The 26629-nt window shown below is 35.1% G+C and overlaps 1 protein-coding gene across 2 annotated transcripts in view; it reads left to right on the top strand.

Annotated features, from left to right (window-relative positions):
* The window catches only part of ITGB8 (integrin subunit beta 8), a 72051-nt gene extending 46392 nt beyond the window's left edge, over positions 1-25659 (top strand). Inside the window, exons 7-14 of one of the 2 annotated variants that reach the window (XM_033088568.1) lie at positions 3697-3792; positions 6924-7013; positions 10424-10558; positions 13001-13406; positions 15779-16004; positions 17289-17395; positions 20397-20560; positions 20657-25659. In XM_033088568.1, the coding sequence (XP_032944459.1) occupies positions 3697-3792; positions 6924-7013; positions 10424-10558; positions 13001-13406; positions 15779-16004; positions 17289-17395; positions 20397-20560; positions 20657-20779 (1347 nt within the window). In that variant the 3' untranslated portion in view covers positions 20780-25659. The remainder of the gene's footprint in view (positions 1-3696; positions 3793-6923; positions 7014-10423; positions 10559-13000; positions 13407-15778; positions 16005-17288; positions 17396-20396; positions 20561-20656) is intronic. The other variant, XM_033088569.1, reaches the window with a different exon arrangement.
* Positions 25660-26629: the final 970 nt, after the last annotated feature.

The following is a 26629-nucleotide window of genomic DNA, read 5'->3' as shown; positions in this document are numbered from 1 at the left end:
GCAGTGTGACATCAGGACACGTGTCCCTACGCATCACTAGTCTGGGCTTAATAATTACAGAATGGTAAGTAAAAGCCTTTACTCAGATTGACCATTTAATCCCCACCACCATAACCATGAGAGGGAGATGCTAGAATTTACACCGATTTTACACATACAGAACCTAGATCGCAGAGGGGTCGACAGCCAGCCGATCAGTGCTACCTGGCTAGTAATTGCAGAGCCAGGAGTTGAAGCTCCAAGTGGTCTGTTCACAGAGCCCCTGCTCTTGGTATGGTTCTCAACTGGAGGGATTTTGCCCCCCAGAGGAAATTTCAATGTCCAGAGACATTTTGGTTGTTACAACTGGTGGAGGAGGGAGATACCGTCATCTAGTAGACAGAGGCCAGGAATGTTGCTAAGTATCCTCCACTGTACAGGATACAGGACAGCCCCCCCCAACACAGAATACCTCGCCCAAAGTGTCAGTAGTGCCACTGATGAGAAACCCCGGTCTATGCGAAAATAGGCTGTTGCGATAGATGGGGACTGGCAACACATAATTTAAAGTCTTCATCTCTAAATAAATCTCTGCTATGAGATTGCTTTCATGTTATTTGTCTCTTTCCTCTAAACAGTGAACTGTAAAAAAATAATCCGGGTAATTTAGTACTTTATTTAACCACGACATTGGGGTTTCTTTTCATATCTTATTATGATATTCAATACTACATACTCTACATTATCTTACAAAAATTTTCTTATGGGTCTAACTCTTATAAAGAGAAACTTAAATACTTCTTTTTTTGCCCGTACATATGCACATTATTAAAATTGTCCCATACATCTCTTCACAGTTATCTCTTTAACTGAAATTGCTTTCAATGAATCTTTCTTACCTCCTTTTCCCTTCTGACATTTATGTTATTTCCCATAAGTCATAGAGAAGGTGTTGGTGAAGAAGAAAAATATGAAAGGAATCCTTTTGCCTTCAATTATTTAGCAGCTGTCTTGGCATGTTGCTTTCCCTTCTCCCTGAAATGCTGTTATCTGTTAATTATTTTCAGAGTTTAGAGAAACAATATGTAATGGGTTAAACAAAGGGGGCGTTAGAGATGAGGAACAGTGACGTCACCAGAACAGCTGGCTGAGAGGGAGTGTTCCTGCTAGTGAAATACAAGACATAAAAGATAAAAATACTTAAAAGTTAATGTTTCATGGAGGAAAGGGGAAGGGGCTTCTACAATGGCCATTAATCCACAGCTCTCCTGTCAACAGTGGTTTATTTAAACATCTGTTACACATTTGTAATTTTAACAAATCTGCGTCAAGGTACTTGGAATTTTCTTTTAAAACAGATTTCTTTCTAGGGTTCAAAAAAATTTAAGCTTTAAAATCCAGTTGACCTTTTTAATGAGCTTCTGACCAAATTAGAACTTTCAAGATTTAAATTTCGTGTAGTTTTGGTCAATGTGACTTCCTGTTGTTGAAAGGGGAAAGAGATTAAGAAGGCTTCGAAAGCTGCTTACATCTTGGACTGTTATTTAAATATTGATTTTATGTAAGTTAAGTATAAGCTGGTTAAAAGCATATGGATTAAATTTTCTTTAAGATATGAATGGTTTTAAAAATTAAGAAGGAGGAATGCCTGGCAAACTTATTATTTTTTGTCAGAGCAAAAATATTTGAAAAGAAGTGTTGCCATTAGAAAAATACTCCCAATACAGCTACATTTACCCTTCCTTAACTTGTTGTTCTCTTTGATTTACTAACATTATGCAAATTGTCATAAATCTATTTTAAAAGTACACATATTCTTCGCAACAAGGACTAGGAATTCATCTGGTAGCATTTATATTTTGGGGATTGTTTTTCTATATTTTAAAATTATATTTTAAGAATGGCTCTGGGCAGAATTTTTTTTTATGGAAATCCATGTGGTAATACTCTTTCAAACCTCTTCATGAACTGGTTTCGTATCATATTTAAATGTAGTTCATGAAAATTTGATTTGCTTCTATCACAGCAATTACAGATTACATAAAAAATAAAAGTGTTTTTGTTATGGTTATTATTTTAGTCTATTTGGGCTATTGTAACAAAACAAAACAAAAAACATAGACTGGGTGGCTTATAAACAACAGAAATTTATTCCTCACAGTTCTGGAGGTTTGCAAGGCCAAGAACAAAGCACCGGCAGATTCAGGGTCTGGTGAGAGCCTACTTTCTGTTTCATAGATGACACTTTCTAGCTGTAACCTCACATGGTGGAAGGGGCAAGGGAGCTTTTCCCACTGCCTCTCTTTTTAACGGAACTAATCCCATTCCTGAGGGCTCCACAGGCCCAACTTTCTAACACCATCACCTTGGGGGTTAGGATTTCAACATATGAATTTGGAGAGGGGGACACAAATATTTAGACCATAGCAGTTACTCGTGCTAGTGCTAGTATTCTTCAGCACAAGGTTATCTCTTATGTCTGTGTGTATAAGTTTAATGTGTAGGTCACAGAACCTAGGCTATAAGCAAAACTAGTAAAATTAGCTCTCTGTCACATATTTGCCAAAATACAGAAATGTTAACTAAGATGGTTTAGCAAAATTTTCCCTTAAGAAAACACGAATGGCCTTGAGGGGTGAATGGAGGACAAAAACTACAGAGTAATGTGAACTTGAATGACGTGATAATAATTGGGCTCAGTCACGTGATCCTTGGCTAATGCAACGAGGCACCAGTGAACAGGTGGGGACCACCACAGGTAAAGTGGCATCACCTTTCTGAGGGGTGTCTAGTAAGAAGTTATTATTTGGAAGTTGAAGAAGAGCATCTGTAAAAAGCAAAAAATATCAAGGACAGTGTCTATATAACTTTAGATATAGCAATTTCCATAGTTGTCAGAATTCTTATATTTAAACTCAATTTTATTCCCCTTCCATTCATCCCAAGCTTTCTCACTACCACAAAGAATGTCACAGTTGGCTCTACATAAGTGTTATGTATCAAAGTAAAACAGATTTATAATATATATGACATTTAGGTTAAATAGAATGATAATAAGTTGAAGAGATCTGTAACCTTGTACAAGCCATTGGAAATAAAAATCATGATAATTGCGGCTAGTTTTGAGTACCTACTATATGCAAGAAACTGCACTAAATAGTTTGCATACTATTGTTATCTTTTTTATCTTGCCCGCAATCATGGAACGCAGATAACCATTCATATGTTACAGAGGATGGACCTGAGATAGAATTTTTATCATAAAGTGACAACCTGGGATTCGAGTACAGGGTTTTCTGCTTCTAAACAGAGTTTATAATATGTCATGTTATACATCAAATATAGTATGTGTACGTACATACGTACGTACGTATGTATGCATGCATATGCAAATATTTTCATTTCAACACTTTTTACTTTGAGTCCAGTATTAATGTAAAGAGGCGCTGAACACCCTGTATTATGTTGAATTCAACCCTCTTCGTTTTTCTGAGTTATAGATTTTCACGGAGGTTTTGTCTATAAAATATCCTTAATACATTGGTGTTGATCTTATTTTTTGAAAGAATTTAAGTGCTTCCAGTTAAACCATAACCCTGCCCAACAAAGTACATTTTTATGTCAGTCATATGTTTTCCCTCCTAAGGAATGTTTGGATATGTGTGGGATCAAGCTACTAAATTTCACTCCCTTCTTTATTTCATTATCCATTAACAGGAACATCCCTCGCTAGGCCAACTTTCAGAAAAGTTAATAGAAAACAACATTAATGTCATCTTTGCAGTTCAAGGAAAACAGTTTCATTGGTATAAGGTATGTTCATTCCCAAAATATAGAAATTAAAATGTTTGCCTTGGTGGTTGACATTACAGTAAGGATTCTGGAGTTATTGTACTTTGTACAATCTAAATTTAATACTGTGTTAACTAATGTATACTACACAGTGTCTTAAGTTAGCGTTTAATTATAAATTCTCTCTCTGTTTGTAATACCTAGAACCAAATGTGGGCACTAACTGATAATAATGGAAAGGACTTTTATCAGGTGAAAAGTAGTTCACACTCCAACTATACCTTTCATGTCTGAAGTCCTGCTTGTATTCTCATCCATGGCATATCCTTATAACAGATTAGGTTGGGGAACATCAGCTTAATTTTCAATAGCATACCTAGATTTGGTCAAGGTCATCCAATACCAGAACAAGAGAAGCCATGGACGTGGCCTTCCTACATAAGAATAATCTTAGTTTTTGTCCAGAATCCTTCAGACCAGGTGAGACCCACAAGCAAAATAGACATTTAGCAGCTAGCTGTGTCACTCTGGCAGCACCACAAGACCCCTGCCTCCAACATAGAACTGCTCTTCTGTGACCTTGCCCTAGCTTTCTTTTTGCAGTCTTTTAGGTTCTTTCTTCTGGGAAACTCTCTTTTCTTTATTTCCATGGTGCCGTGATACCCTAATTTTCACTGCAGTTGTCTGTTCATGGGTCTTCCTCATCTTTGTCATCTTTGCTTCTTCCTTCTACTCCCAATGTCCTTCACTTGTTTTTTACTACCTCAGAGAAGCTACATTTTCATTTGTCTTCAACAAGTACTTGAACCCATTTGCATTTGCCACAAAGCTGGTGTGCCCTCCACCAGCTTCCCTAATATCCAACTACCATATTTATCGTCTGAAAGCACTACTTCATCATACCACTTCTTCCCTTGGAAATCTATAGTGAAACTTTATTTCACTGTTTTCCCAAATTAATATACCATGGAACCCCTTTTTTAATGGAACAACCATTAATATCCACAGAAGGAGGGCTCTGGCCCAAATCAAATGCCCAAACCACTTTATTAACAATAGTAACATCTTCCACTTATTGAGAATCTACTATTGTCGAGCACAAAGTTTATTAACTTATTTAATACTCTTAACAACTCATAACAATGAGGGCAGTATAACTAGTATGCCCATTTTTAAAAAGTGAGGAAACTCATTTAGGGAGGTTATATACTTGCCCAAATTTTCATTAACAGCCTAAATCCTGTGCTCTTAACCTCTAAGCTTAATAGTTGAATTTCAAATTATTGTGCTTCTTTTGGGGGGAGGGGTTAATTTCAATTATAGTTGACATAATATTATATTAGATTCAAGTGTACACCATAGTGATTAGACATTTATATACTTTACAAAGTGATTACCTCGATAAGTCTAATACGCACCTGGCACTATACCTACTTGAAGTATAACAACATTATTGACTATATTCCTTATGCTACTTTTTTATTGCTTTTGTTTCCTCTTTCTCTGCTCTTTATTATTTCTTAACGGTGTAATTGATTCTAACAGTTTCTCCCTGCTCTGTTAAAAAATAATTTCTACCCACTGATAAAACATAAAACCAGGCAGGCTTAATTAACTGAATCGTGTGCAAAGTAAAAATCAACAGGTTCTGAAAACCCAACAAGCTCTGCTAAGATTGCTGTGTATGCTCTTATAATCACCTACTTTGGCAGCCCAGAGACATTTTTATCAGTCGCTTCATCTGGGCTGTAACAGCTTCTTAACACATCTCCAAATCCATCATCCAAATGGCTGCAAGATGGTCTATTTAAATCACAAGTGTGACCAATGTACTCCCTAGAGTAAAATGTTCCCACAGTTCCCTCTGACTTAGCAGATCAAGCCTTTAATGTGGCATCAGAGACTATGTGGTCCCTGCTTGCCTCTCTGGCCTCATTCCCCACTATTGTCTGCCTTACCCTTGCCCCTCCAGCCATGCTTTTAATTCTCCTGTGCACACCATTCCCCGGGCTCTTTCTCTCCTTTGTGCCACTGTTCTTGCTGCATACCCACCATGCCTGGAAGCCCACCTCCCTCATTACTTGACTAACTCTCACTCATCCTCTAAGACACATTGTTTGTTGAAATTGTTATTTATGTACCTGTGACATCATTAAGAATGCCAACTAAGTGGCCTAGCAATTTAGCATCCCCAAAGTGGTATACAACAGGTGCTCAACAAAGGTTAAATGGATTTTTAAAATCTGTAAGTGATACATTTTCCCTCTTACCTCCTGAGATACCAAGTTGTTACTACTTATGTAATGGCTGGCATACGGAAGGAACTTAATGATACTTTTCAATGATAAAGTGAGTGTATAAATGGATTTCAATACTTTTCATAATCTGATTCCTTAGAAATATGTACCTTCACTCCAGTCAGACTGGTTTCGTCTCTGTTCCTACTTCATCTACAACTCAGGGAAACCTTTAAGCCCTTGCTAATTCTTTTTCTTACTGGGAATACCTAGAGTTTTCTCCGTAATTATTCAGTACCATCCATCAAGAACACCCACTCCATGAAGCTAAGCTAAAGCTATGATTGTTTTCTCCAGTCTGGACCGACATGTAATAAAGTCCATTCATGGAACAGTCGTTCTGCAAAATGTTTATATGAGAAAAGTGTTTTGTAATTAAAGAAATGTTGGGAAATGCATTACATAATGCTAAATTATTTCTGAATCACAGGACTTCTCTGAACTTTTAATTGCCAAGTGCACATTTTGAGTCTCTAAGTGGAAGAAACCATATGGAGAACTTCCCAAACTTATCTGCCCTTAGAACCCTTTCATGTTTAAAATCTCAAGACTATGTTCCACAGAAGATACTTTGGAAAATTCTGATCTGTACTTTGATTAGCTTTTCAGGTCAACATGTCATGTGTGCATGCATACACACTCTTGCACACAGACACACACATACACTGCCATTTCAGGTGTATATGTTTTGGCTGCCCTAGTTGGTTGCTTGCTTATATTTTTCTCTTTTCTTATATTTTTTCATTCATGTAATATCACCTTCTACTGATAACTACAAGAATTTTTAATATTTGTTGATTGCTAAACCATTGCATATGACTGTCATTAAGTAAATGTCATTGGTATATTTTCTAGGACCTTCTACCCCTCTTGCCTGGCACCATTGCTGGTGAAATAGAATCAAAGGCTGCAAACCTCAACAATTTGGTAGTAGAAGCCTATCAGGTATGTATATGTTAAACACAACTTTCAAAAAATGAACTTTTAACCCCAATTTCTGTGGCAAGGTACAAACTAGTGCCCTATTATCTTGAAAGGTGTGGTGGAAAGAACATTATGTTAGGAATTACGAACCTAAGTTGAGCCCGCTCCACCACCAACTAGCCGTGGAACCTTGGGAATTTCACTTCAGCTTTCTGTACCTCACTGTGTCTCACTGACAATAAACCAACTTAGACTATAGGCAATCTAAGTTTCCTTCCAAATCAAATATTTGGTGAGTCACCAAATCACGGCTATAGAATATATTCTATTACCAAGAAATTTCACAATTTCCTATGTCATGAAGTAAGAAGTCCACACTGTTATTTAAAGCAGCAGCCTGTCATGGAAAATGAACTCTCTGGAATACAGAGATTCCTAAGAGGAGTCTGTTAGGATCTCCTAGATCAATCATTTGATTGTTCAATCAGTTATTTTATCAGTTTTATAAAGCTAGCTTGATTAAAAGAATCACCTTAAGAGATGTACTATTTTCTTGAGTTGACAGTTGTATGCTGTCCCCAGTCTGGAAGAGTGGGATCTAAATGCAAAGGTTTAAAGAAACATCTGCTCTTTCAACCTAGGTCATTCCTGGAATGAATTCTCTGTTAAGATGCTGTAATAACATCTGACTGTTACTTTAATACCACCAAGAACCAGTTACTTTCCATACATGATCTCATTTAATCTGCACAACTGACCTATAAGGCAGGTGTTAATACCCCCATTGTGTATTGTAGAACCCCAAAGAAGTGAAGCAAATTAACCAAAGGTCAAAGAGCTAGCAAGCAAAAGAAGCAGGAAGAGAACCCAGGTCTTCCTTGACTCCAGGCCCCAGCTTGCTTCCTCCTGTGTGATACCACCTGGTTTTGTTGTTGTTTTTTACATAGTATTCAAAGACATGCTTTATTTCACCTTGAATTTATAGACCATTAATGAAGTCCTACTTCCTCAAATTCTCTGAATCCCTTCCTGACACAGCAGAGTTGAATAGAGTAGCTCAAACATTGTGAGAAAGCTCAGGCTTCTCTTCTCATTTTCTCCATGCAGCGTCTGCCTTCAACTTGGGTACAAGAAGTAAAGGCAGGATATAGACACGGAATAGAAAATGAAGGACTTGTTTCAACTTTCTTTGTTAATAAAACAAATCTTGTGAGATTTTTTTTTTTTTTTTTTTTTGGCCAAGGAATTGTTCTGTGTCTGAAAACAACATTGAATGAAATAAGGAAGAGCATCTTTAATTATATTTTTCTCCCTGTTACAAAAGAACATTAGGACTGGGGATGCTTCTTATCGTAGAAAATCAAACGTATGTACAATTCATTCCCATCTGTAGTTTATTCCCAGGAATAATCAAAATAAGGAAGGAGCTTACAGTGTTAGAAGCCACCCTAGTTTTTATAGTAGAAACCCATTTATTATCCCAAACAAGAAATATAAATTGACAAACCCTCCTGTATGTCAGGCTGCACCAATGGGAAGGGAAAAGGCAACATTTTGTTTTATGTTCTTTATTTGTCTAGGATAGGTATGTGATGCCTTAGCTAACTGCAGTTCTGATTAACCTTAAACAGTGGAAAAATACTAGTAAATCCAACAAGAACTTCCTCTGGCTAACTAATCTCCTTAAGTCGGGATCCTGTTAATATTTTATATATGTCTATATTTTCAAAATGTTGTCTTCATAATCCAACAGAAACCATTTACATTCATTGAAGAAAAAAAGAATAAAAATATTTTCATTCTAACTTCTCATTTTTTGCGCTTCATTTTTAAGAATTTTATAAGAGTACATATAAATGTAGTACATGACGAATGTGAATACATTTTGTTTTATGCTTTACATAAGCACTGCCATTAGAATTAAAATTATGTAAAAATTATAACTCTAATAACAAGAGCAATTTAGCTGAAATTAAGATATGAAAAATAAATTACATTGAATGAAAAAGAGAATTGTACATCATAAGAAAATTCTGCCTCTGTACCTGTTAGATATTAAAAAGGAAGCTTAAGATTGTGTCTGGAGCTTGTATTGTTATAACTAGCTTAAGGTTTTAAGAGAAGCAGAATTTCAGAAGGGCAAACTGAGAACACTTTATTATTTTAGGAATTTCCTTCTGATCTGTCAATCCATCATCATATCAACACCATTTGTATATCATTAGACGTTTCTGTTGGTTTGCCAAAATTGTTCAATTAGGTGATTACAATGTATGAGCTCTTTAGGAGATTAAAAAATGTAGCTCACATAGTCTTACCTAATCCAAATAAAATTTACTAATTTGAGGAAGTACCTTACTCTAAAGATTTACTACCGTAATTCCATGACCAAATACTAATTACTCAGCATACGTCTTTATTGATTATATAGCTGAAGAAGAAAAATTGCTCAACTAAAGAGTTAGAAGTCACTGGAAATTATTTTTTCTTCATACTCTACTACTCACTCTCTTCCCTTAGGTACATACTTCATCTTTTGCCTTCCTTTCATTTACAAATATATGTTAAGGACTTTTGCATGTCGTAGACTCTTAGTTGTATGAGATGAAATGCATATGGATCTGAAATATGTATTTATATATATTTAATATATTTACATGTATTACATATTTTTATATATATTTAATGCAGCTAGAACTTTTAGAACTTAAAAGATTGTGATGGAAGAAATTAGTATGTGCTTGATACATGATAGGCATTACATAGATGTTTCTTGAGTGATTGCATAAATGAGTGGTTTTAGTATTAAGAATTGGCACAAATTTGATTGACACAATCAATCCTAGGCCATTCTTGAAGAATTTACAGGACTGTCTCTGGCAGGTAATTCTTATGCCTACAGTATAGAAATGGCCTCCCAAAAATTTACCTTTCAATTCTGTCTCAATAAGAGATTTTTACTTTCATGATAGTCTAACATGTTTGAAACTGAAATGTTTCTTTAACAGCTATAAATGTCAGAAGCATGTTCCAGATTTTAAGCTGTAATGATTTACCCTCTGTGATGATATATGTGTTTTCAATGTTTTATTTAAATTTTATCACAAAATATAAATATTGTTGGATTGAAAATGGTTATTTTTGTAATGAGCTGAGTAAGATTTATCTTTGAAGTGATCAAAATGCACAGGCATGGAAATATGCAGAAGAAAAACAGAGCAATTTAATGTAGATAGTGTAATCCTTCAGTATTTCTTCTGTATTTCAAATGTAATTAGGTCATGATGTGGAAACATTGTTTTTATTCATCCTTTTATAGAGAGACTTTTTGATTTAGTTAAATCTAGAATGATTTAATAAGCTTGATTCTATTTAGTTGCTTACATTTGAAAACTGCTATCATATACAATTAAAAAATGATGTCTCTGCAGAAACTTATTTCAGAAGTGAAAGTTCAGGTGGAAAACCAGATAGAAGGCGTCTATTTAAACATTACTGCCATCTGTCCAGATGGGACCAGAAAGCCAGGCACAGACGGATGCAGAAACGTGACAAGCAATGACGAAGTATGTGGGTGCGCGTTTTTCCCATTGAAAATAAACTAAGTTGTTTGGCATGCTTTCTCACAGAAAAATCAAACCATTCTGAAAAACTTTACTTTCTACTGACTCAAAGGATCTTATTTACACTTCGAAGTAACTTTTATTGTCTCTTTGCAAAGTTCCTACTTGTTTTAACACATTGACTGTTCTCTCCAACTCTAGAGTTAAAATAAATACATAGTATATTTAAAACTTTTTCAAAGATAATAACTTTAAACTTAGATGTCACAGCCATTATATATCACATTTCCTCAAAGAAATCACATCTCCTCAAACAAGTAATGTCTATACTTATGATGATGATAATACCATTTTGGTATCAAATCTGAAAATTCTCAGAGTAACTAGGAATCTGAAGGTTAATAAGCCACAGAAAATAATGGGAGTGATGAAGCAGTTGTTAAAGACTTAGTATTTCAAAATCTTTCATTTTCGATTATAATGGCATCAGGAAACAGGACCAGGGATGATAGGGATTCTCCCAGGACTGGCACAATAGAGAGTAAACACACGGAAATATGCCTTTGAAGGGAATTCTTGTTGGATGAAGACATTTTCAGTGAGTCATTTACCTCTTGAGGCATCAGTTGCCTCATTTTTAAATGAATAGCTTGGACTACAAGATTTCTAATCCCTTTTCCTTCCATCTCTAAGGTTCTATGATGTTATTTTAATGTCATGCTATAGATAAAAAGAAAAAGGGTTACTGAAAGAGATAAAACGTCCTAAGATTCTAAGATTGAATACAAGAGAATCTTCCTTTCTCTTTAGTTTCAGTATATTTTTCACCAATGGGTAAGTTTAGAATCTGCAGGTAGTATAGTTGTTCCAACAAGTTGTACATTTGAAATTACTTTTTGCTAGTTTCTGTTCTTGAGGCTACTCCATAATCACTCCTTGGGTTTTGTTCAAAAGACATAATATAGTTTACAAAATACATATTTGATTCCCATTAGAGGAAACTGTACACTAACAAAAAATAGCACTAAGTTACTTTGTGAGTAAGGGTTACCTTCTTAGAAGTTGTTCCTTCAAAATCAGTTTTGGCAGAATGTTTTTCCTTATATCTTACTTTTTATTCCTTTGTCGATATCCCTTTATTCCTCTCACATTCAACAAATAGTATAAACAGTTTAACTCTTAGGAAGAGTCATATGACCCCTAATTACATAAACCCTGAGTTTTGCTGTATTATTAATATTGGCAGTGATCACATTATCCTACACATCTGTTAATCCTTAACATTTTTAAAGACAAAAAACATTTCAAGTACAACCCAACTGTACTAGTTTTAATATTGTGAGAATGATTCTAATTTCTAATGCATATATAACATATAAGCCTAAATTTAGATCTTTTATATCATTATGTGTGTGTATGTGTGTGTGTGTGTGTACAAATATATTTGTGCTAGGCTTTTGGTTGGGATGGATATATATCCATATATATATTATACATCCACATTATCTATTCATTTATATATCCATCCCAAGCAAAAAGCCTAGCACAAATTATTTTTAAATTGTAATGGATCTCAGTCTAACATGGAAATAAAAAACATATAACCTTATTTGCCAAAGTACCTGAAGATCATAAGATGGATTAACAAATATAAATAGACACATTAAACCAATCATGTTTTGCAAAAAGAAAAAAAATTGGCAGGAGAAAGAAATTCTGTAGTTTCATGAGGAAAGCAATTCCTGCCAGCCCAGATTCTTAGTTCTGGGCTAACATCTCCACTGAGACAAATGTATGACCTTTTATTGAGTGAGATCTGAAAATCTGAGAGTGAGAGTCCTAAATATTTTTTCCTTGAGTCACTCAAAGAAAGCTTCATGTTTTCCTCCATTAACACCATATATAAACTAAAATTTAATTCTGAAACTTTACTTGACCCCTAGAAAATAGAAACAAAATAAAAGTTGTTCATTTGAACATCCCATCTCAGGGTTTTTAAGCCAGTATAGAAGAAGCCCTTTAGTTTATCTGCTCTATTCCTAATGCCAAATATTCCGTAACCCTGCCTCCCCATTTTAAGGACTGAATTGAGAAAATGGTCTAGTCTCTCTCAAGTTTGCTAAGAAATCAATTAAGGATATAAATTAATTATCAAAAGCGGAATTGACATTTCAAATAGTCTTGAACCTTTCTGTCCATTTAATGGTTCAATACAGGCAAGTAACAGTCATTGCATCCTTTAACCTTCTAGTTTATTAATTAGGAAATAAATGAAATTAAAAAGGAATATTACATCTATATATGAAAGAGAATGCATGTGTAATTTATAAATATTAATTTCTGGAAGATAGAATATTATTGATTGAAACTATCATTAACAGATATAATATTGGTAATAAAAATAATCAAGACATATATTTTCTTTTACCCCTGCCCCAAATTTAGGTTCTTTTCAATGTAACAGTTATAATGGAAAGATGTGATGTCACAAGAGGAAAAAGCTATGCAGTAATCAAACCTATTGGTTTCAATGAAACCACTAAAATTCATATACACAAAAACTGCAGCTGTCAGTGTGAGGACAGCAGCGCACCTAAAAGAAAGTGTGTTGATGAAACTTTTCTGGATTCCAAGTGTTTCCAGTGTGATGAGAATAAATGTCATTTTGATGAAGATCAATTTTCTTCTGAGAGTTGCAAGTCACACGAGGATCAACCTGTTTGCAGTGGTCGAGGAGTTTGTATGTGTGGGAAATGTTTGTGTCACAGAATTAAGCTTGGGAAAGTATATGGAAAATACTGTGAAAAGGATGACTTTTCTTGTCCGTATCACCACGGAAATCTGTGTGCTGGTGAGTATAAATCTATACAATGCAATTTTTATTAGTCACTAAAACTACCATATGTGTTAAAGTATCTTTAAATCACAGCTTTATAATTACTAACCCTGAATCTGAATTTAATATTCAAAGTTTCAAAGTCTGTGAAATTACAGCATGGCAAGAGATTTGTACCACATGATTCTGATACTTATATTTTAAATCATTTTGTAAATACTGAAAAATAATACAAACCAAAAATTAATTCTTATTATCAAGTATGCCTTGACCTTGTAAAAATATATACCAGAAAAGGAAATTACTGATGCTGTCTGACAGGTTTTTTATAAATCAGGGTATTCTTCTAGAAGGATCTGATTCATTCTCAAAAGTGGCCACTCGCTCCAATTTACTCAGAAGATAGTGAGCTATAAAAATATACTTTTCATTCACTGGAAAATTCTTAATGCATTATTATAGATGATATAGCAAGTTTATAGTAATTTAAACCTCTCCAGTTTATTTTTGGAACAATGCCAGTAACAGAATTGTCGAGAGAGTATTCGTCAAGAAAATACTGGTTTTATAAGTAATCTAGAAGATTAATCCCAGAGGCCACACACAGACCAAATTTTAAAATAAAATCATTTAAAATGAAAATATCAAAAGTACTTTTTGGCTAATTCAGTCTACTGCCACCTAGAGGTTACTGCCACCCAGAAAAATCTATGCAGCATTTAAAAATTAATACAAATTATTATTTTTAAATGAATTGATTTTTCTGTGACAGTGTGCTAAATCCACTTACTGTTAAAATGTCATTTTAGTGTGTGCCTTTTGGTAAGCAAATATTAATTAAATTACTGATGAACTGAAATTATCTCATTGTCATAAGCAGATGGAAAGTAAAAAAAAATCTATACAAATTTTCTGTTCTTGTGTAAGCTAAAAATTTGCTCTATATCATGAATACATGATAGAAATTGTCTTTTTATTCTATCGTATACACAAAATTTTTATATTTCAAACGTTTATTCAGCTCTACCTGGTATCATGGGCAGAATAGATTATAGATGACTTTAGAACAAATCAGTAATTATCAGCTAATGTTTTAGAGCTAACCTTGCTTGGAATAGGGAAGAGAAAGAATTCTGAGATCATTTCCCACAGCTGTCAATCTCTCAAAGAAGCATGAAATACATTGAGAATCCCAGTCTCTGTTTATAGTAAAATATCAAAAAGCAATGTACTAGCTCTTCTATATGACTGTGATACTACTGACACACGGGTAGCTGAGAATCTGCTTTGAATTATTTGTGTATAAATTATAAGCGCAAACTGTAGGCTGACAAGCATTTTCTTCACTAGTCTCCTTTGAGAATAAAAACACATGTTCACAGGTCGGCTGGCTAGGATTAGTCGTGCAGCCTGCTTACGGGGAACAGGGTCTGGCAGGCGTCTGTCTGGCCTGGACCTCATTAGTTTTACAGTTAGCAAATTGAGCTCATCCAACAGTAGACTCTATGGAACAGTTACCCTATGAGGTGCTCCGCAATAAAAGGAGGGAGGAGAAAAGACAGGGAAGGGAAAATGAATGTGGCTAATTAAGCTGGAGAAACACTATATAACCCTGTAAAATGTACCCCCTGTTGAAGATTTGTAGTTCACCTTAGCATGTTAAGTTTTGGATACTGCTGCAGTCTGAAATCCATTTAACTATATATAACCAGTTTTTCCTCAACTTATTTGTTCCCAATGCCAACACACATTTATCTACTGCCTCGCTTTCTCTCTGCACTTTCTCATTACCACCTGATAGTGCACAGCACACATTTGACATGCCCCACAATCTTCAAAATAATGTCCTGAAGATGTGAAAGGATTAGTTCAACTTCCCCGGAGATTTTATCTTTAAACATGGCAGTAGCAGAACTGAAGCACTAGAAGGGTTTGTCTCATGGACCTTTGAAGTTATCCGAGGCCCTTGGCAATCACGAGACTAGGAGAATAAATTATAGAAGCTATTAATCCAATACCCATTTTTTTGGATTTCAAGTCAGACAATTGCCATTACTTCAGCCTTCGTAGCTTCTTTATGTTTGTGTTTTTCATTTAAAACCGAATGTGCGCTGACCTTCAAGTCGTCGGGCAGCCACTGCAGCAGGCCAGACTTCACGATTGTCCGCACCACACAGCAGTCTCAGGAGAGTCTCTACAATAGGACGGCTTCGAAAACAGACACCCCTGCGTCCTGGCATTGTTTCTCTCAGACAAATAGACAATGAGGCTGTTTCCATTCCCTTGACTGGCAGTGTGTTTCCATGGAGCTGGGAGGGGAATTCACGTTTGAAAACGCTTACAAAGTCCATGGCCCCGGTAACAGGTTTGGGGGGTCTTTGTTGCAGGGCATGGAGAGTGTGAAGCGGGCAGATGCCGGTGCTTCAGTGGCTGGGAAGGGGATCGGTGCCAGTGCCCATCCACATCCGCCCAGCACTGTGTCAACCCCAAGGGCCAAGTGTGCAGTGGAAGAGGCACATGTGTCTGCGGCAGGTGTGAGTGCACCGATCCCAGGAGCATTGGCCGCTTCTGTGAACACTGCCCCACGTGTCACACAACCTGCAACGAAAACTGGTATGTGTTTTCTGATCCAAACATACATACGCAGTCCTTCATTGTAGCTTTGCTTATCCTTTTTTTATTCTGCCTTCCTTAATCTTAGAAGTTACTGGATCTTGTCATAACAAATTGTTACCATCATGCTAAAAACTAACTGAATGGGGGATTTGGGGATTAGAAGACTTAGATTCCAGTGTCTGGCCACCAGATAGCTGTGGAAGTATCAGAATTTATGTAGGCAGTCACTGCCTTAGCTTTTTTAAGTTAGGTTTTTTTCATAAAAAGAATAATATTCAGTGTTTGTAAAAGTTCACTGGGGATTTTTTTCCCCAGCTTTATTGAGATATAATTGACATATAACCTTATGCAAGTTTAAGGTGTACAGTGGGATGATTTGGGGCTGCCTGCTCCTCAGCTTGATATTAATTAGCTGTTAGACTTAGGGCAAGTTGTTGAACTTCTCTGTCCCTCAGTTTCCTGATATTGAAAGTGAAGAAATTAATAATAATGACTTGCCATAGTTCTGTGAAAGAATTAAATTAGATGATTCATGTAAAAAATTTTTAAAAAATTTTTAAAAAGTTTGTACTTGGTGCATAATCATAGAAAAAAATGTTAGCTATTATTATAGTTGTATTTTTATTAAAGATAAAGAATAATGGTGGTTATGAAGCACTGTAGAAATACATGATGGATAAATGAAAGGTGATATATGTTAAGTGAAGGTAGCATTATTGTTTTGTGCCAAGAATTAATTGTCCAATAACAGTTTGAGTCCTGCTCAAAGACCACTCTCTAAACCTCACTGTGCCTTCCAATTTGTTTTATTCAAATTTTTAAGACCTTCACTTTCTTGGATTGATTTTTTAAAATTATATATAGCAATTTATGTTCCCTTGGAAATGCAGTAAACATAATGATGTAGTTATTACTAATGAACTCAACATAAATTTGAACTGTTTATTCATTGCTAAACTTTTCTAGTAGTGTCTTAATATCTATCTTCTAAAACATCTATATAGGCTAGTGTTGTGTGTGGTGACTATCTTATTCATCTCCTTGAGATTTTCTTAAGATAGAAAAATCATTATTTTGATTATCAAACTATTTTAAATGGTTAGAAAGTAACTTTGCCATGGCACTAAATTCAGCCAAGATTACGAATAAGTGTCATAGTTTTCTTTCCCAGTTTTACAAAGCTGCTGTCCTAAAGCAGGACTCTATCTTATTTCTTGTTGAAAATACGACAGGCTACAACCTTATTAAATAGTGTGTATTTTCACTTGTTGCCCCTTACAGGAATTGTGTGCAATGTCTTCACCCTCACAATCTGTCTCAAGTTATACTTGATCGATGTAAAACCTCATGTGCTTTCATGGAACAGCATTATGTGGACCAGGCGTCAGGTGAGCCAAAGCTTAATAATCAAATCACTGGAAAAGTATCTGTAGTGAATCACGTTCCCCCAAAGGGCCCAGAATCAACTTCCTAAAGAACGGACCGGCTGCTTCAATGTTTTCCATCTCCCAGCGGTGGTACCCTACAAAACCAGCCGAGTATGTTTGCCTGGTTTGGCTGAATCATTACACCTCCCATCTGGGCTAAATTTCCATGCTGTGCCTTTCCACGGAAGTACACAAACAGATTTTCTAGAGAGGCCTCATTGAGCCAGGAGTAGGAGGTTCCTATGTGAAGTCCGTTTCACCCTGAGACACAAGATCTATGGAGCCATAATTATCCTTCATAACCCAAACTTGCTTCCACCTCTAACCTTCCTCGTATCAAATCAACATTTACTTACATGTTTCAGGTGAAGCCAAAAAATTAAGAATTTGCTTTTGCAAGATGCATAGCTTCAAAAGAGCTATTCCTTCTTGGTATTTTTCATTCTAATATAAATAAAATACAGGGTGAGTGATTATAAAGGTGGCTCAACAAAAAGGGCATGGAACTTGGCTTAAGACATGTCCCTGACACTAGTATCTAAGAAATTTCAGCCCTCTTACACTATGGCCCTCCGCCTCAGTTTCTTTATCTATAAAATGACCATCATACAACCTCAGAGTTGTGTAAGATTAAATGAGCCAATGAACGTGGAAGAGGTACGTACATTAAAAGATGACACATAAACAACAGAAACATGTGAGAGCTGTGTCCAAAGACCATTTTTAAACAAAAGTTCATCAGAACCCGAAAGGTAGCACCCTGCTTTGTCGGATGTTAGGAGTTAAGCTACACATGAATTAGAAATAAACTTGAAATTCTGCTTTCACCAAAAACATTCATACTGCTACTATTATTTCTAGTGTCTCTTCCAACCTGTAAGAATAATTCCAGCTCTTAGAGAGAGTGCACAGAAAAATAAACTTTCTCCACAGTTTTGTTTCCTTCTTCCTTCACATCTACAGTGATATTAGCCCATAATGAATTTGGCTCTGAAAACAGCCCATGTGCTGCCAGCTGGGGCTGTAGCAATCACTCCAAAAAGCCAAGTGCCTTTTCTAATAAATAGAGCCCTTACTGTCAACATGTCATTTATTATGTTAAGTAAACAAACCTACTGTGACCTAAGTGTGGTTACAGAAAGTATTCCGTTAAAGCTCCTTAGGAAAAGCCCTTGTTTGACCTAAACTATGAAGATAGTTATGGCCAGGGCTTAATGTTTAGCTATCCAAAATGACATTTAAAAATGCACACACCTTTTGGCCCTGAAAATGTCCTCTGTCTTAACACATTAGAAATATTTGTGAAATGTACTGGTAGCTAGGGGACTCCCTTCTCCTTCACAACTATTGTGCAAGGACAGGGAAAGGGCATTTGTTAGCCACCTCTATTATCTATCCACTCAATCACACTTAAAGTGTGTTCTTTGGTCTTTCTGGCTAAGCTCCTACTAGGCGAGAAGCCAGTAAGTGGGATCAAGCCACGTGCCCCCTATAAGGATCTGCTTAGCTGATTGAGTAGTTTTAAGTCAGCCAAGGAAATGACAGTCTGTCAGGATGAAAGGTGTGCATGTCACAACGTTAGGGTCGCCGTGGAAGGCTCCAAGGGCATCCCCTTTGGATAGTGCATCTTGGATTCTCTGTGTGTGGGAGATCTGTGACAAAGGGGAACTTGTATTTGCGTTTGGTGCTTCTGTACCAATCAGTATCCTCCAGCCTCCCTTTAAGCTTTCTTTCAAGGAATCTTACCATTGACCAAAAAAAAACCAGGACTCTAAGTCTTCCCACTTGGGGAGGAGCTCTTGCCTCTGTTACTGAGTTCTCGGCTTATTCAAGAGCATGCTTGGTCATCCCTGGGATTTACACCCAAATCACCCATGACTGGGTGATTGCTTTTCTCAGCGTTGGCAGGTCCCCTCCTGAAAGGCCCTCTCAGGGAGACCTTCAGACATTTACGTGAAGTCGCCAAAGTAGGGAGAATACACAGAAAACACGTGCCTCTTTAGGCCAGGAGGTAATTTTGTGAGTCTGGGGCAGCTGGTGAGTTCTGTGGAATACTTCCGTATTGTGCAACCATGATCCTCTTGGATCTGGGTAATACCTCTGGCAGCCACAGAGTCTGTAGACTTTCCAGCTAGAGTTTACCAAAGGCATAGTGCTAAAACAGAGACCTAGAATGCCCCCCTCTTAAGGCAGCATATCCTTTTCCAGCTAGTAATTATTTATTCCTGAAAAAATACACAGTGGAATTTTTAGACGCAAAATAGGGTAGGTTGGATTAACAGACAAGCAAAAAATAAATTCATAAAAACTGAAGGAAGAGAATTGCTTATTGTCCTGAATTGGACGCTCCCATTTCCTGGAGAAGCTATGTATAATAATCATGAAAAGTTACACTGAAACTTCAAAGGAAATATTTATTCATCTATTACAGTAGTACTGAGTTAGATTCTGCAGATGTTTACTTTATTTCCCATTACTGGTGTGCAACAAATGAAGAGCAAGCATAACAAGAGAAATATAAACTAATGAGTAGAGCTGTTAAATAATTTTTTAAATCCTATTTTCCACTAGTGATCAAGGGTACAAACTACAAAGACTATCTCTCTTCGTCATGGATAAAATTATATTTGGTTAAGGGGTTTGAACATAGGCCTGTTAGTACAATGAAAGAATCAAGCTGCAAACAAATGCTCTTATAAAATACCTTAATGTGGCTATTCTCCAAAAGAGAGTTTTATGTTGAAAATGTTTTAATAATAAATGTTTAATAAAAATTAGAGAGCTCACTCTTTGAATCAACAGCAATGGCAGTCCTCTGTTTTAAAAATGTAGATATGCAAATATCTCTGGTCCTATTAATTGAGATGGTGAACACTGTTTACTTGTTGGAATCCTTTGATTTACTCATCCTACTTTTTAATCCTTTTTTTTTTTTTTTTTTTTTTTTTTTGCTTCATTACAGAATGTTTCTCTAGCCCAAGCTACTTGAGGATATTTTTCATCATTTTCATAGTTACATTCTTGATTGGGTTGCTTAAAGTCCTTATTATTAGACAGGTGATATTACAATGGAATAGTAATAAAATAAAGTCCTCAGCAGATTACAGGGTGTCAGCCTCAAAAAAGGTCAGTGAATTCTAAAAAAGAATTACTATCAGTATGTCATTGTCTACTTCCAATATTTAGGTCCTTAATTAATGATAATATTTCTTCTCCATCAAGGACAAGTTGATCCTGCAAAGTGTTTGCACAAGAGCAGTAACCTACCGACGTGAGAAACCTGAAGAAATAAAAATGGATATCAGCAAATTAAATGCTCATGAAACTTTCAGGTGCAACTTCTAAAAAGATAAAAAGTACTTTATGGGAAACTGGATTTTTAATAATTGCTCCTAAAAATTATAATTTTAGAAGTCACAGGAGGAGACAGATTGTTCCAGATCGTGCCAGCTGCTGGTTGTCGACTTGAATGAAGACTGACAAGCGTCCTCATCACCATGTGACTCACATCGCTGCTGAATTTTTCAGAGAAAAAATGTGTCTTACTACTGTTTGAGACTAGTGTCATTGTAGCACTTTACTGTAATATATAACTTATTTAGGTCAGCATAGAATGTAGATCATCTGAAGAGCACTGATTACACTTTACAGGTACCTGCCATTCCGATGCTTCCCAGAGAGACGCAATGCTGAGACAGTTTGGGCATTGTATCACTACAAGGGTACAGTAATCCCCGCATGGAACATGCAAAGGATAACAATAATTAAGGCAGTTATACTAATGTTGCCAAACACTTCAATAATTGGCAGTGAATAGACAAGAATAGCCAGATAAATAAATGGTTAGTGTTTCACTCATGCAAGAGGTGAAGAGATGAAACCTTAAATCTTGAGGGATATTGCTTTTGAAACTGAGTTGTTTTATGCGTGTGGTTTGTTTTCTTCTTTTGACAAGATGGATACTAAATCCAATGTTCTCTCCTCTTTGCTTTTATATTTTGGTTTTCTTTCTTATAGGATAAGTTTATGTCACAGATGACTGGATTAAATAAGTGCTAAGTTACTACTGCCATAAAAACCTAATACAATGTCACTTTATTAGAATACTGGTTTTAAAAGCTGAATGTTTAATAAGGGACACTTTTATTTCACATCAAAATTTGAGCAGCTTCCTTGTTTGCAGATGTGGAGTTTTATATCTTCTTACCTGGTAAACTGGATGGATGTTTCACCATTTCATTTAGCTAATCGTCACGTTAAAATTCACAAGATATTTAGAAACTCTGCCTCAAACAAACTGCCACACTTTTGACTACATTTTCTCAGATATTTACTCCAAGTAGCTCTTAGCATTTTTCAAATTAAAAGCTATATTACTTTTGTCCTTCCATGAATCCTAAGGATATTATTTCCCTGTATCACTTCGACACCACTTGCCAGAATTCTAAAAGTCTGCAACTGAAGGAGGACAGACAGTATCTGAGCAATAAGCTAATTAACTCACCCTTTTAGTTAGTCAGGGAAACAAGACTCAGCAAGTTTAAATGATTTCTCAGAAACCTTCCCAGTGATTAGGTGGCAGCATTCAACGAGAACTCCTACCTTCTTATTGACAGACTAGTGTTCATTGTATAATATCATTCTACCTCTTGAGTCTTTGAAATATCCAATTGGCAAGTATTGTGAAATGGGATTTACTGAAATCTTAAGTATATGGGCATGAGAAAATTTCAAAGCAAAGCAGAAAAGAGTAATTCAAACTGAACTGGCCGTGACTGGCTTCCAATCTTTCCTGCTAATCAACTTCGAGGAGCTAACTACAGGGAAACCCATTCGCACCTTAGCCTGTGTGAACAGCACTCCCTAGAGTTGTGCAGAGCTCAGCCCCAGAGATTGATACAGAGACCATGAGCTTTTTACCTTCCCCAATGGAAAATTCTTCACAGTTACCATATCCCTACAGACTTAGTCTGGTTTTACTGGCTAGAAGTCCAACAGTTCTGTGTGCAGTACAAAGCTTTGCCTATGACAACAATGTCTTCTTATAATTAACTTCCCAGATTTGCTGTCTTCCAGCACTTGAGTTAAGCATAGATATTTGCATTTCAATGAAGACAAACCCTCACCCCATATTCTACCCTAAGGAGCATTTTAAAACAGGTTGTTCTGGAGCCAACAGACAGAGCAGCTCCATTAGCCGGCCCCTAAAGCCAAGCAATTAGGACTCTAAGTTGAACTGTATTTCCTTCCCTAGATGAGACTGGGGACATAGATAGAATTCAGTACTGTGACTCACTTGTGTAAGATGCCCTCGATCACCAAGGATAATGTAAAAATCGTATCGCAGCCTGCCTGTCACAGAGCATCCTTCCTTAACAGGAAAATAAGTGGATACTTGACAGACTCCCAAGAGGAAAAAGAAGAAATTATCCATTTATTCAAATGCTGACAATTTAAAAAAAGAACATTACGATGTTCATAAACTAATTTTCATGTGGAATGAATTACCTGAAAAAGCATAATAAAATGAAACCCCTAAAAATTCAGGGTTTTCTATTTTTACACTCTCATTAGTTTGCACTAATTTATAATGGACCGAGGCTGTTATCACAGGAAGGAACAAACTTCCTGATAGGCAGTCCAATGCTAAATGATGACTGTCATTATGCTTGTGATGTCTTGTGCTTTCTTTTTTTACTTAAAAATCTAATTCTTAAGGATTTTAGAGCTTATATTTTACTTGAATAATTGATATTTTCTTGTATAATGGCTTGTGAGAAGAGAATTAATATTTGTCAAGTTAGAATTAATAAAAGGTAAGGGAAAACAGGGTATTCTTAAAGTAAATAATATTTGTAAATAGAGCCTATTTTCAACTAATATGACCACAGGAGCCTTTTGAGATTCACTGACGTTAAACACAAATAATGAAATTTTAAATGGTTAACAAAGAACTTGACCACTTTTGGTACGACAGCATTTCTGTGACCTAAAGTATATAATGATTTAGAAATGTGCCATACACACACTACAATATAACTGTATGCATGTTATTTCTCTGGGGATATCTTTACACTGCAGTGTACATGGATTTATAAGCATTTGATATCTTTTTTAAATTTATGAATATTTATAAACTCATAGATATTCTCCATAGGACTCAAAAGTTCACCAAAAATCTGATTATGTCCTAAATGTTCAATGTAGCGTTGGTTAGTAACGATTAAAGAAATCTAAAGTTAAACAGAATAGATTTCTCTAGAGGCGAATTTTTCAAAACTCATAATTAAAAATAGTGCATGCATCAGATGCAACACTTCACTGAAGAATAAATTCCAAATATTTTAAATATATACTTAATCTTCATTGAAGATATTCTTATGTATGACAACAGGTATCCATGAGACAATGAAATATTTTTATGACAGACTATGAAAATTTTTCTTCATAGAATTATATTCCTCCAGGTACCTAGTATAGCAAATTAGACTTAATGGCTTTTACTTCCTTTCCTTACTCCTGTTTTTTTCCGCTCAGTTTTCTTAAGGGACTGCCCTAAAACTTCAAACTCAATAAGCCTAATTGTGAAAAAATAACCAAATGTAATGGTATTATGTTCTTCGTTTCCAAACATCCTTAATGATTTTAAAACTCATTTGAATCTATGCACCGAGAACAAAGACAGACCCTTTAAAAACTAAGAATTTAAAATTTTCACAACTCTTAGAGATTCTTTCAGTTTGAAAGCATTTGAGAGCTATATATTTTAATAAAAGTTTCAAGTGAAACATAGCTATGTGGGAGTTCAAGCATATGCATATTGTATTTAGTATTATTTACTTTTAACATTTAATTTATGACTACCCTTATCAATATTGACCTTAAGAATTCCATTTCATACAATGCAAACCAAAATGTATTTTCAAAGAAATATAGAACTACTAGCATTCTTTCAGATCACTTCCCTTTTCTACTTTCTTTATGAAAAATTTATTATGGATAACTGGTTATACATATTTATATTTCATTGATTATGAGCCATCCACTTTTTCATGTGACATCTCTGAAATTGTGATGTATCTTGAAATCATTGGCATGTTAAAAGCCGTGTTGAAAGTTGTGCTTGAATAAATATTACACTAATTCATTTTTAATTAAATGTTCATGGGTATAGGCACATTCCTTTCTTAAAAATATTTGAGAATTCATTTGATAACATATGAGCCAGTTTTCAGGACAATTGAATCACATACGGTTCAACCTGGAACCTGACTCTGATTATGAGCTCAGATCCTGCACACCTGTACGTTACTAAAGCTCTTTTAGCCTCCTGTTTACACTTTATACTAGTGTCTATGATTTCTGCAAACCCTAACTTAGCTGACAAGAATGATTTGGTTTTTCCCAGTTTTGTTAACAAATTTTTATTCTTTCTATTCCTTTGAAAATAATACTTTTACAATATCATCTCGTTTTTAAACAGAATTAACTGGAAGGATATTACAAGAAACCATTATAATTAGATTTTGCAGAATTTTGTATGTCTTATGTCAACAACAGGAGAAATATATAATACAACCAATCAGTGCTGTAGGAAAAAAACCTTTCCCTTTGAGTCCTATTTTTTTATTCTTCTTTAACATTCTTGTTCTTTTTATTGTTTTCTTTGCCTCTGATAAATTTGCCTTCAGGCCCATGTAATGACTGTCATGAAACCATGTATTTAAATTATTAGATTTATATTAAACAATTGTTCAGCTATCTGGGCAGCTGTTAATGAAATACCTGAGAGTAACAACACTACTCTTTTATCTACCTGTAATATTTTCCTGCATAAAATTTATCTTTGTAAGCTAACTCTATTAATCAGGTTTCTAACCTCTACAACCTACTTCAGTTAAAATTACTTAAACCAACAATAAAAAAAAAAACGAAAAAAGAAAACACTGCAGTCACCAAGAATGGAAAATGTGATTTATACTATAAAGAACTTTTACTAACTTTACACTGTACCACAGATAAATGTGATTTTGATATTAATTTCACACAATGACAAGTATGGTACATAAATCTTATTAAGAATATTGAAATAAAATATTTTAATTCTAAATTATAAGAAAATACAAATTTGCACATATTAATATAGAAATTCATTTTGTGTATATTTAACATACCTTTAAAACTATTTTACATTTACCAGCTACTTCATTAAAGTTATTTAAACCTCTGCAAAGAAATTTAGAAATGTTTTTAAATTATCAGTAATATAACCTTATTTGTTTCATTTAACAAGTCTTGCCTTTGTTAAAAAAAATTAAGTAGAGTGTATTTTTACATTAAAATATTTGATTATAAAATAGCTCTAAGAAACAAATTCTCATTAAACAAGTTTCTTATTATTTCTGGCTTTGAATTATATATAAAATTAAATTGCCTTAACACAGACGATTGGGGTATATGATAATTTCACATAATATACTATGAAGCTGTCTATATAATTCTGACTGACTACTAAGTTGTTTTCTGTATTTATTAAAAAGCTGACACTGTAGTTGTGAGATGTCTATTTTTCTGACAGAGCTTATAACAGTTATGACAAGGCATTTAATTAATGCATCATTCTGTTTAAAAGTAGATGTTAATCAATATAAAGTTTTGTTTTAAAATAAAAATGTAAAGATCGAAGAATTCTCTTTTATTTAACATTGTGTGCAAATGACCCTCAGAGCTGCCAGACAACAGCACACTGTCACATGGTGAAATGTAATAACATTGATATATTGTCACTGGTAGAGGTTGTTACATAATCCCAAAAACTACTTTTAGAAAACTGCAGGGCCAATGATAAAAGTGTGGGGCCATCCTAATTGCTCTATTTCCCTTTTGATAGCTGCTCAATAATGGAAGCAGAAGGAATATCCTAATTACAAAGAACTGAAAAATTAGCTAAAAGATAAATCAGGTTTTTTTCTACCAGCCAGAGATTTCTACCATCATCTTGATACAAATATAGCGTGTTCATAAACTCAACAGCACATTCTCCAAAGCCTTATTTAATTAAACTACTGAAATTTATGGAATACCCATGTTGTGATTTTTCTTAATTTAACCTAAGAGAGTAAAACAGATGAGGGAACACATTAAAAGTTAAATAAGACATGTAGGCAGATTCCCTGACCTTTACGAGTTTTAAGA

The sequence above is a fragment of the Rhinolophus ferrumequinum genome, chromosome 20 (genome assembly GCF_004115265.2).
Source record: "Rhinolophus ferrumequinum isolate MPI-CBG mRhiFer1 chromosome 20, mRhiFer1_v1.p, whole genome shotgun sequence".
Classification (NCBI taxonomy): domain Eukaryota; kingdom Metazoa; phylum Chordata; class Mammalia; order Chiroptera; family Rhinolophidae; genus Rhinolophus; species Rhinolophus ferrumequinum.
This window is presented reverse-complemented; position numbering and strand designations above follow the sequence as displayed.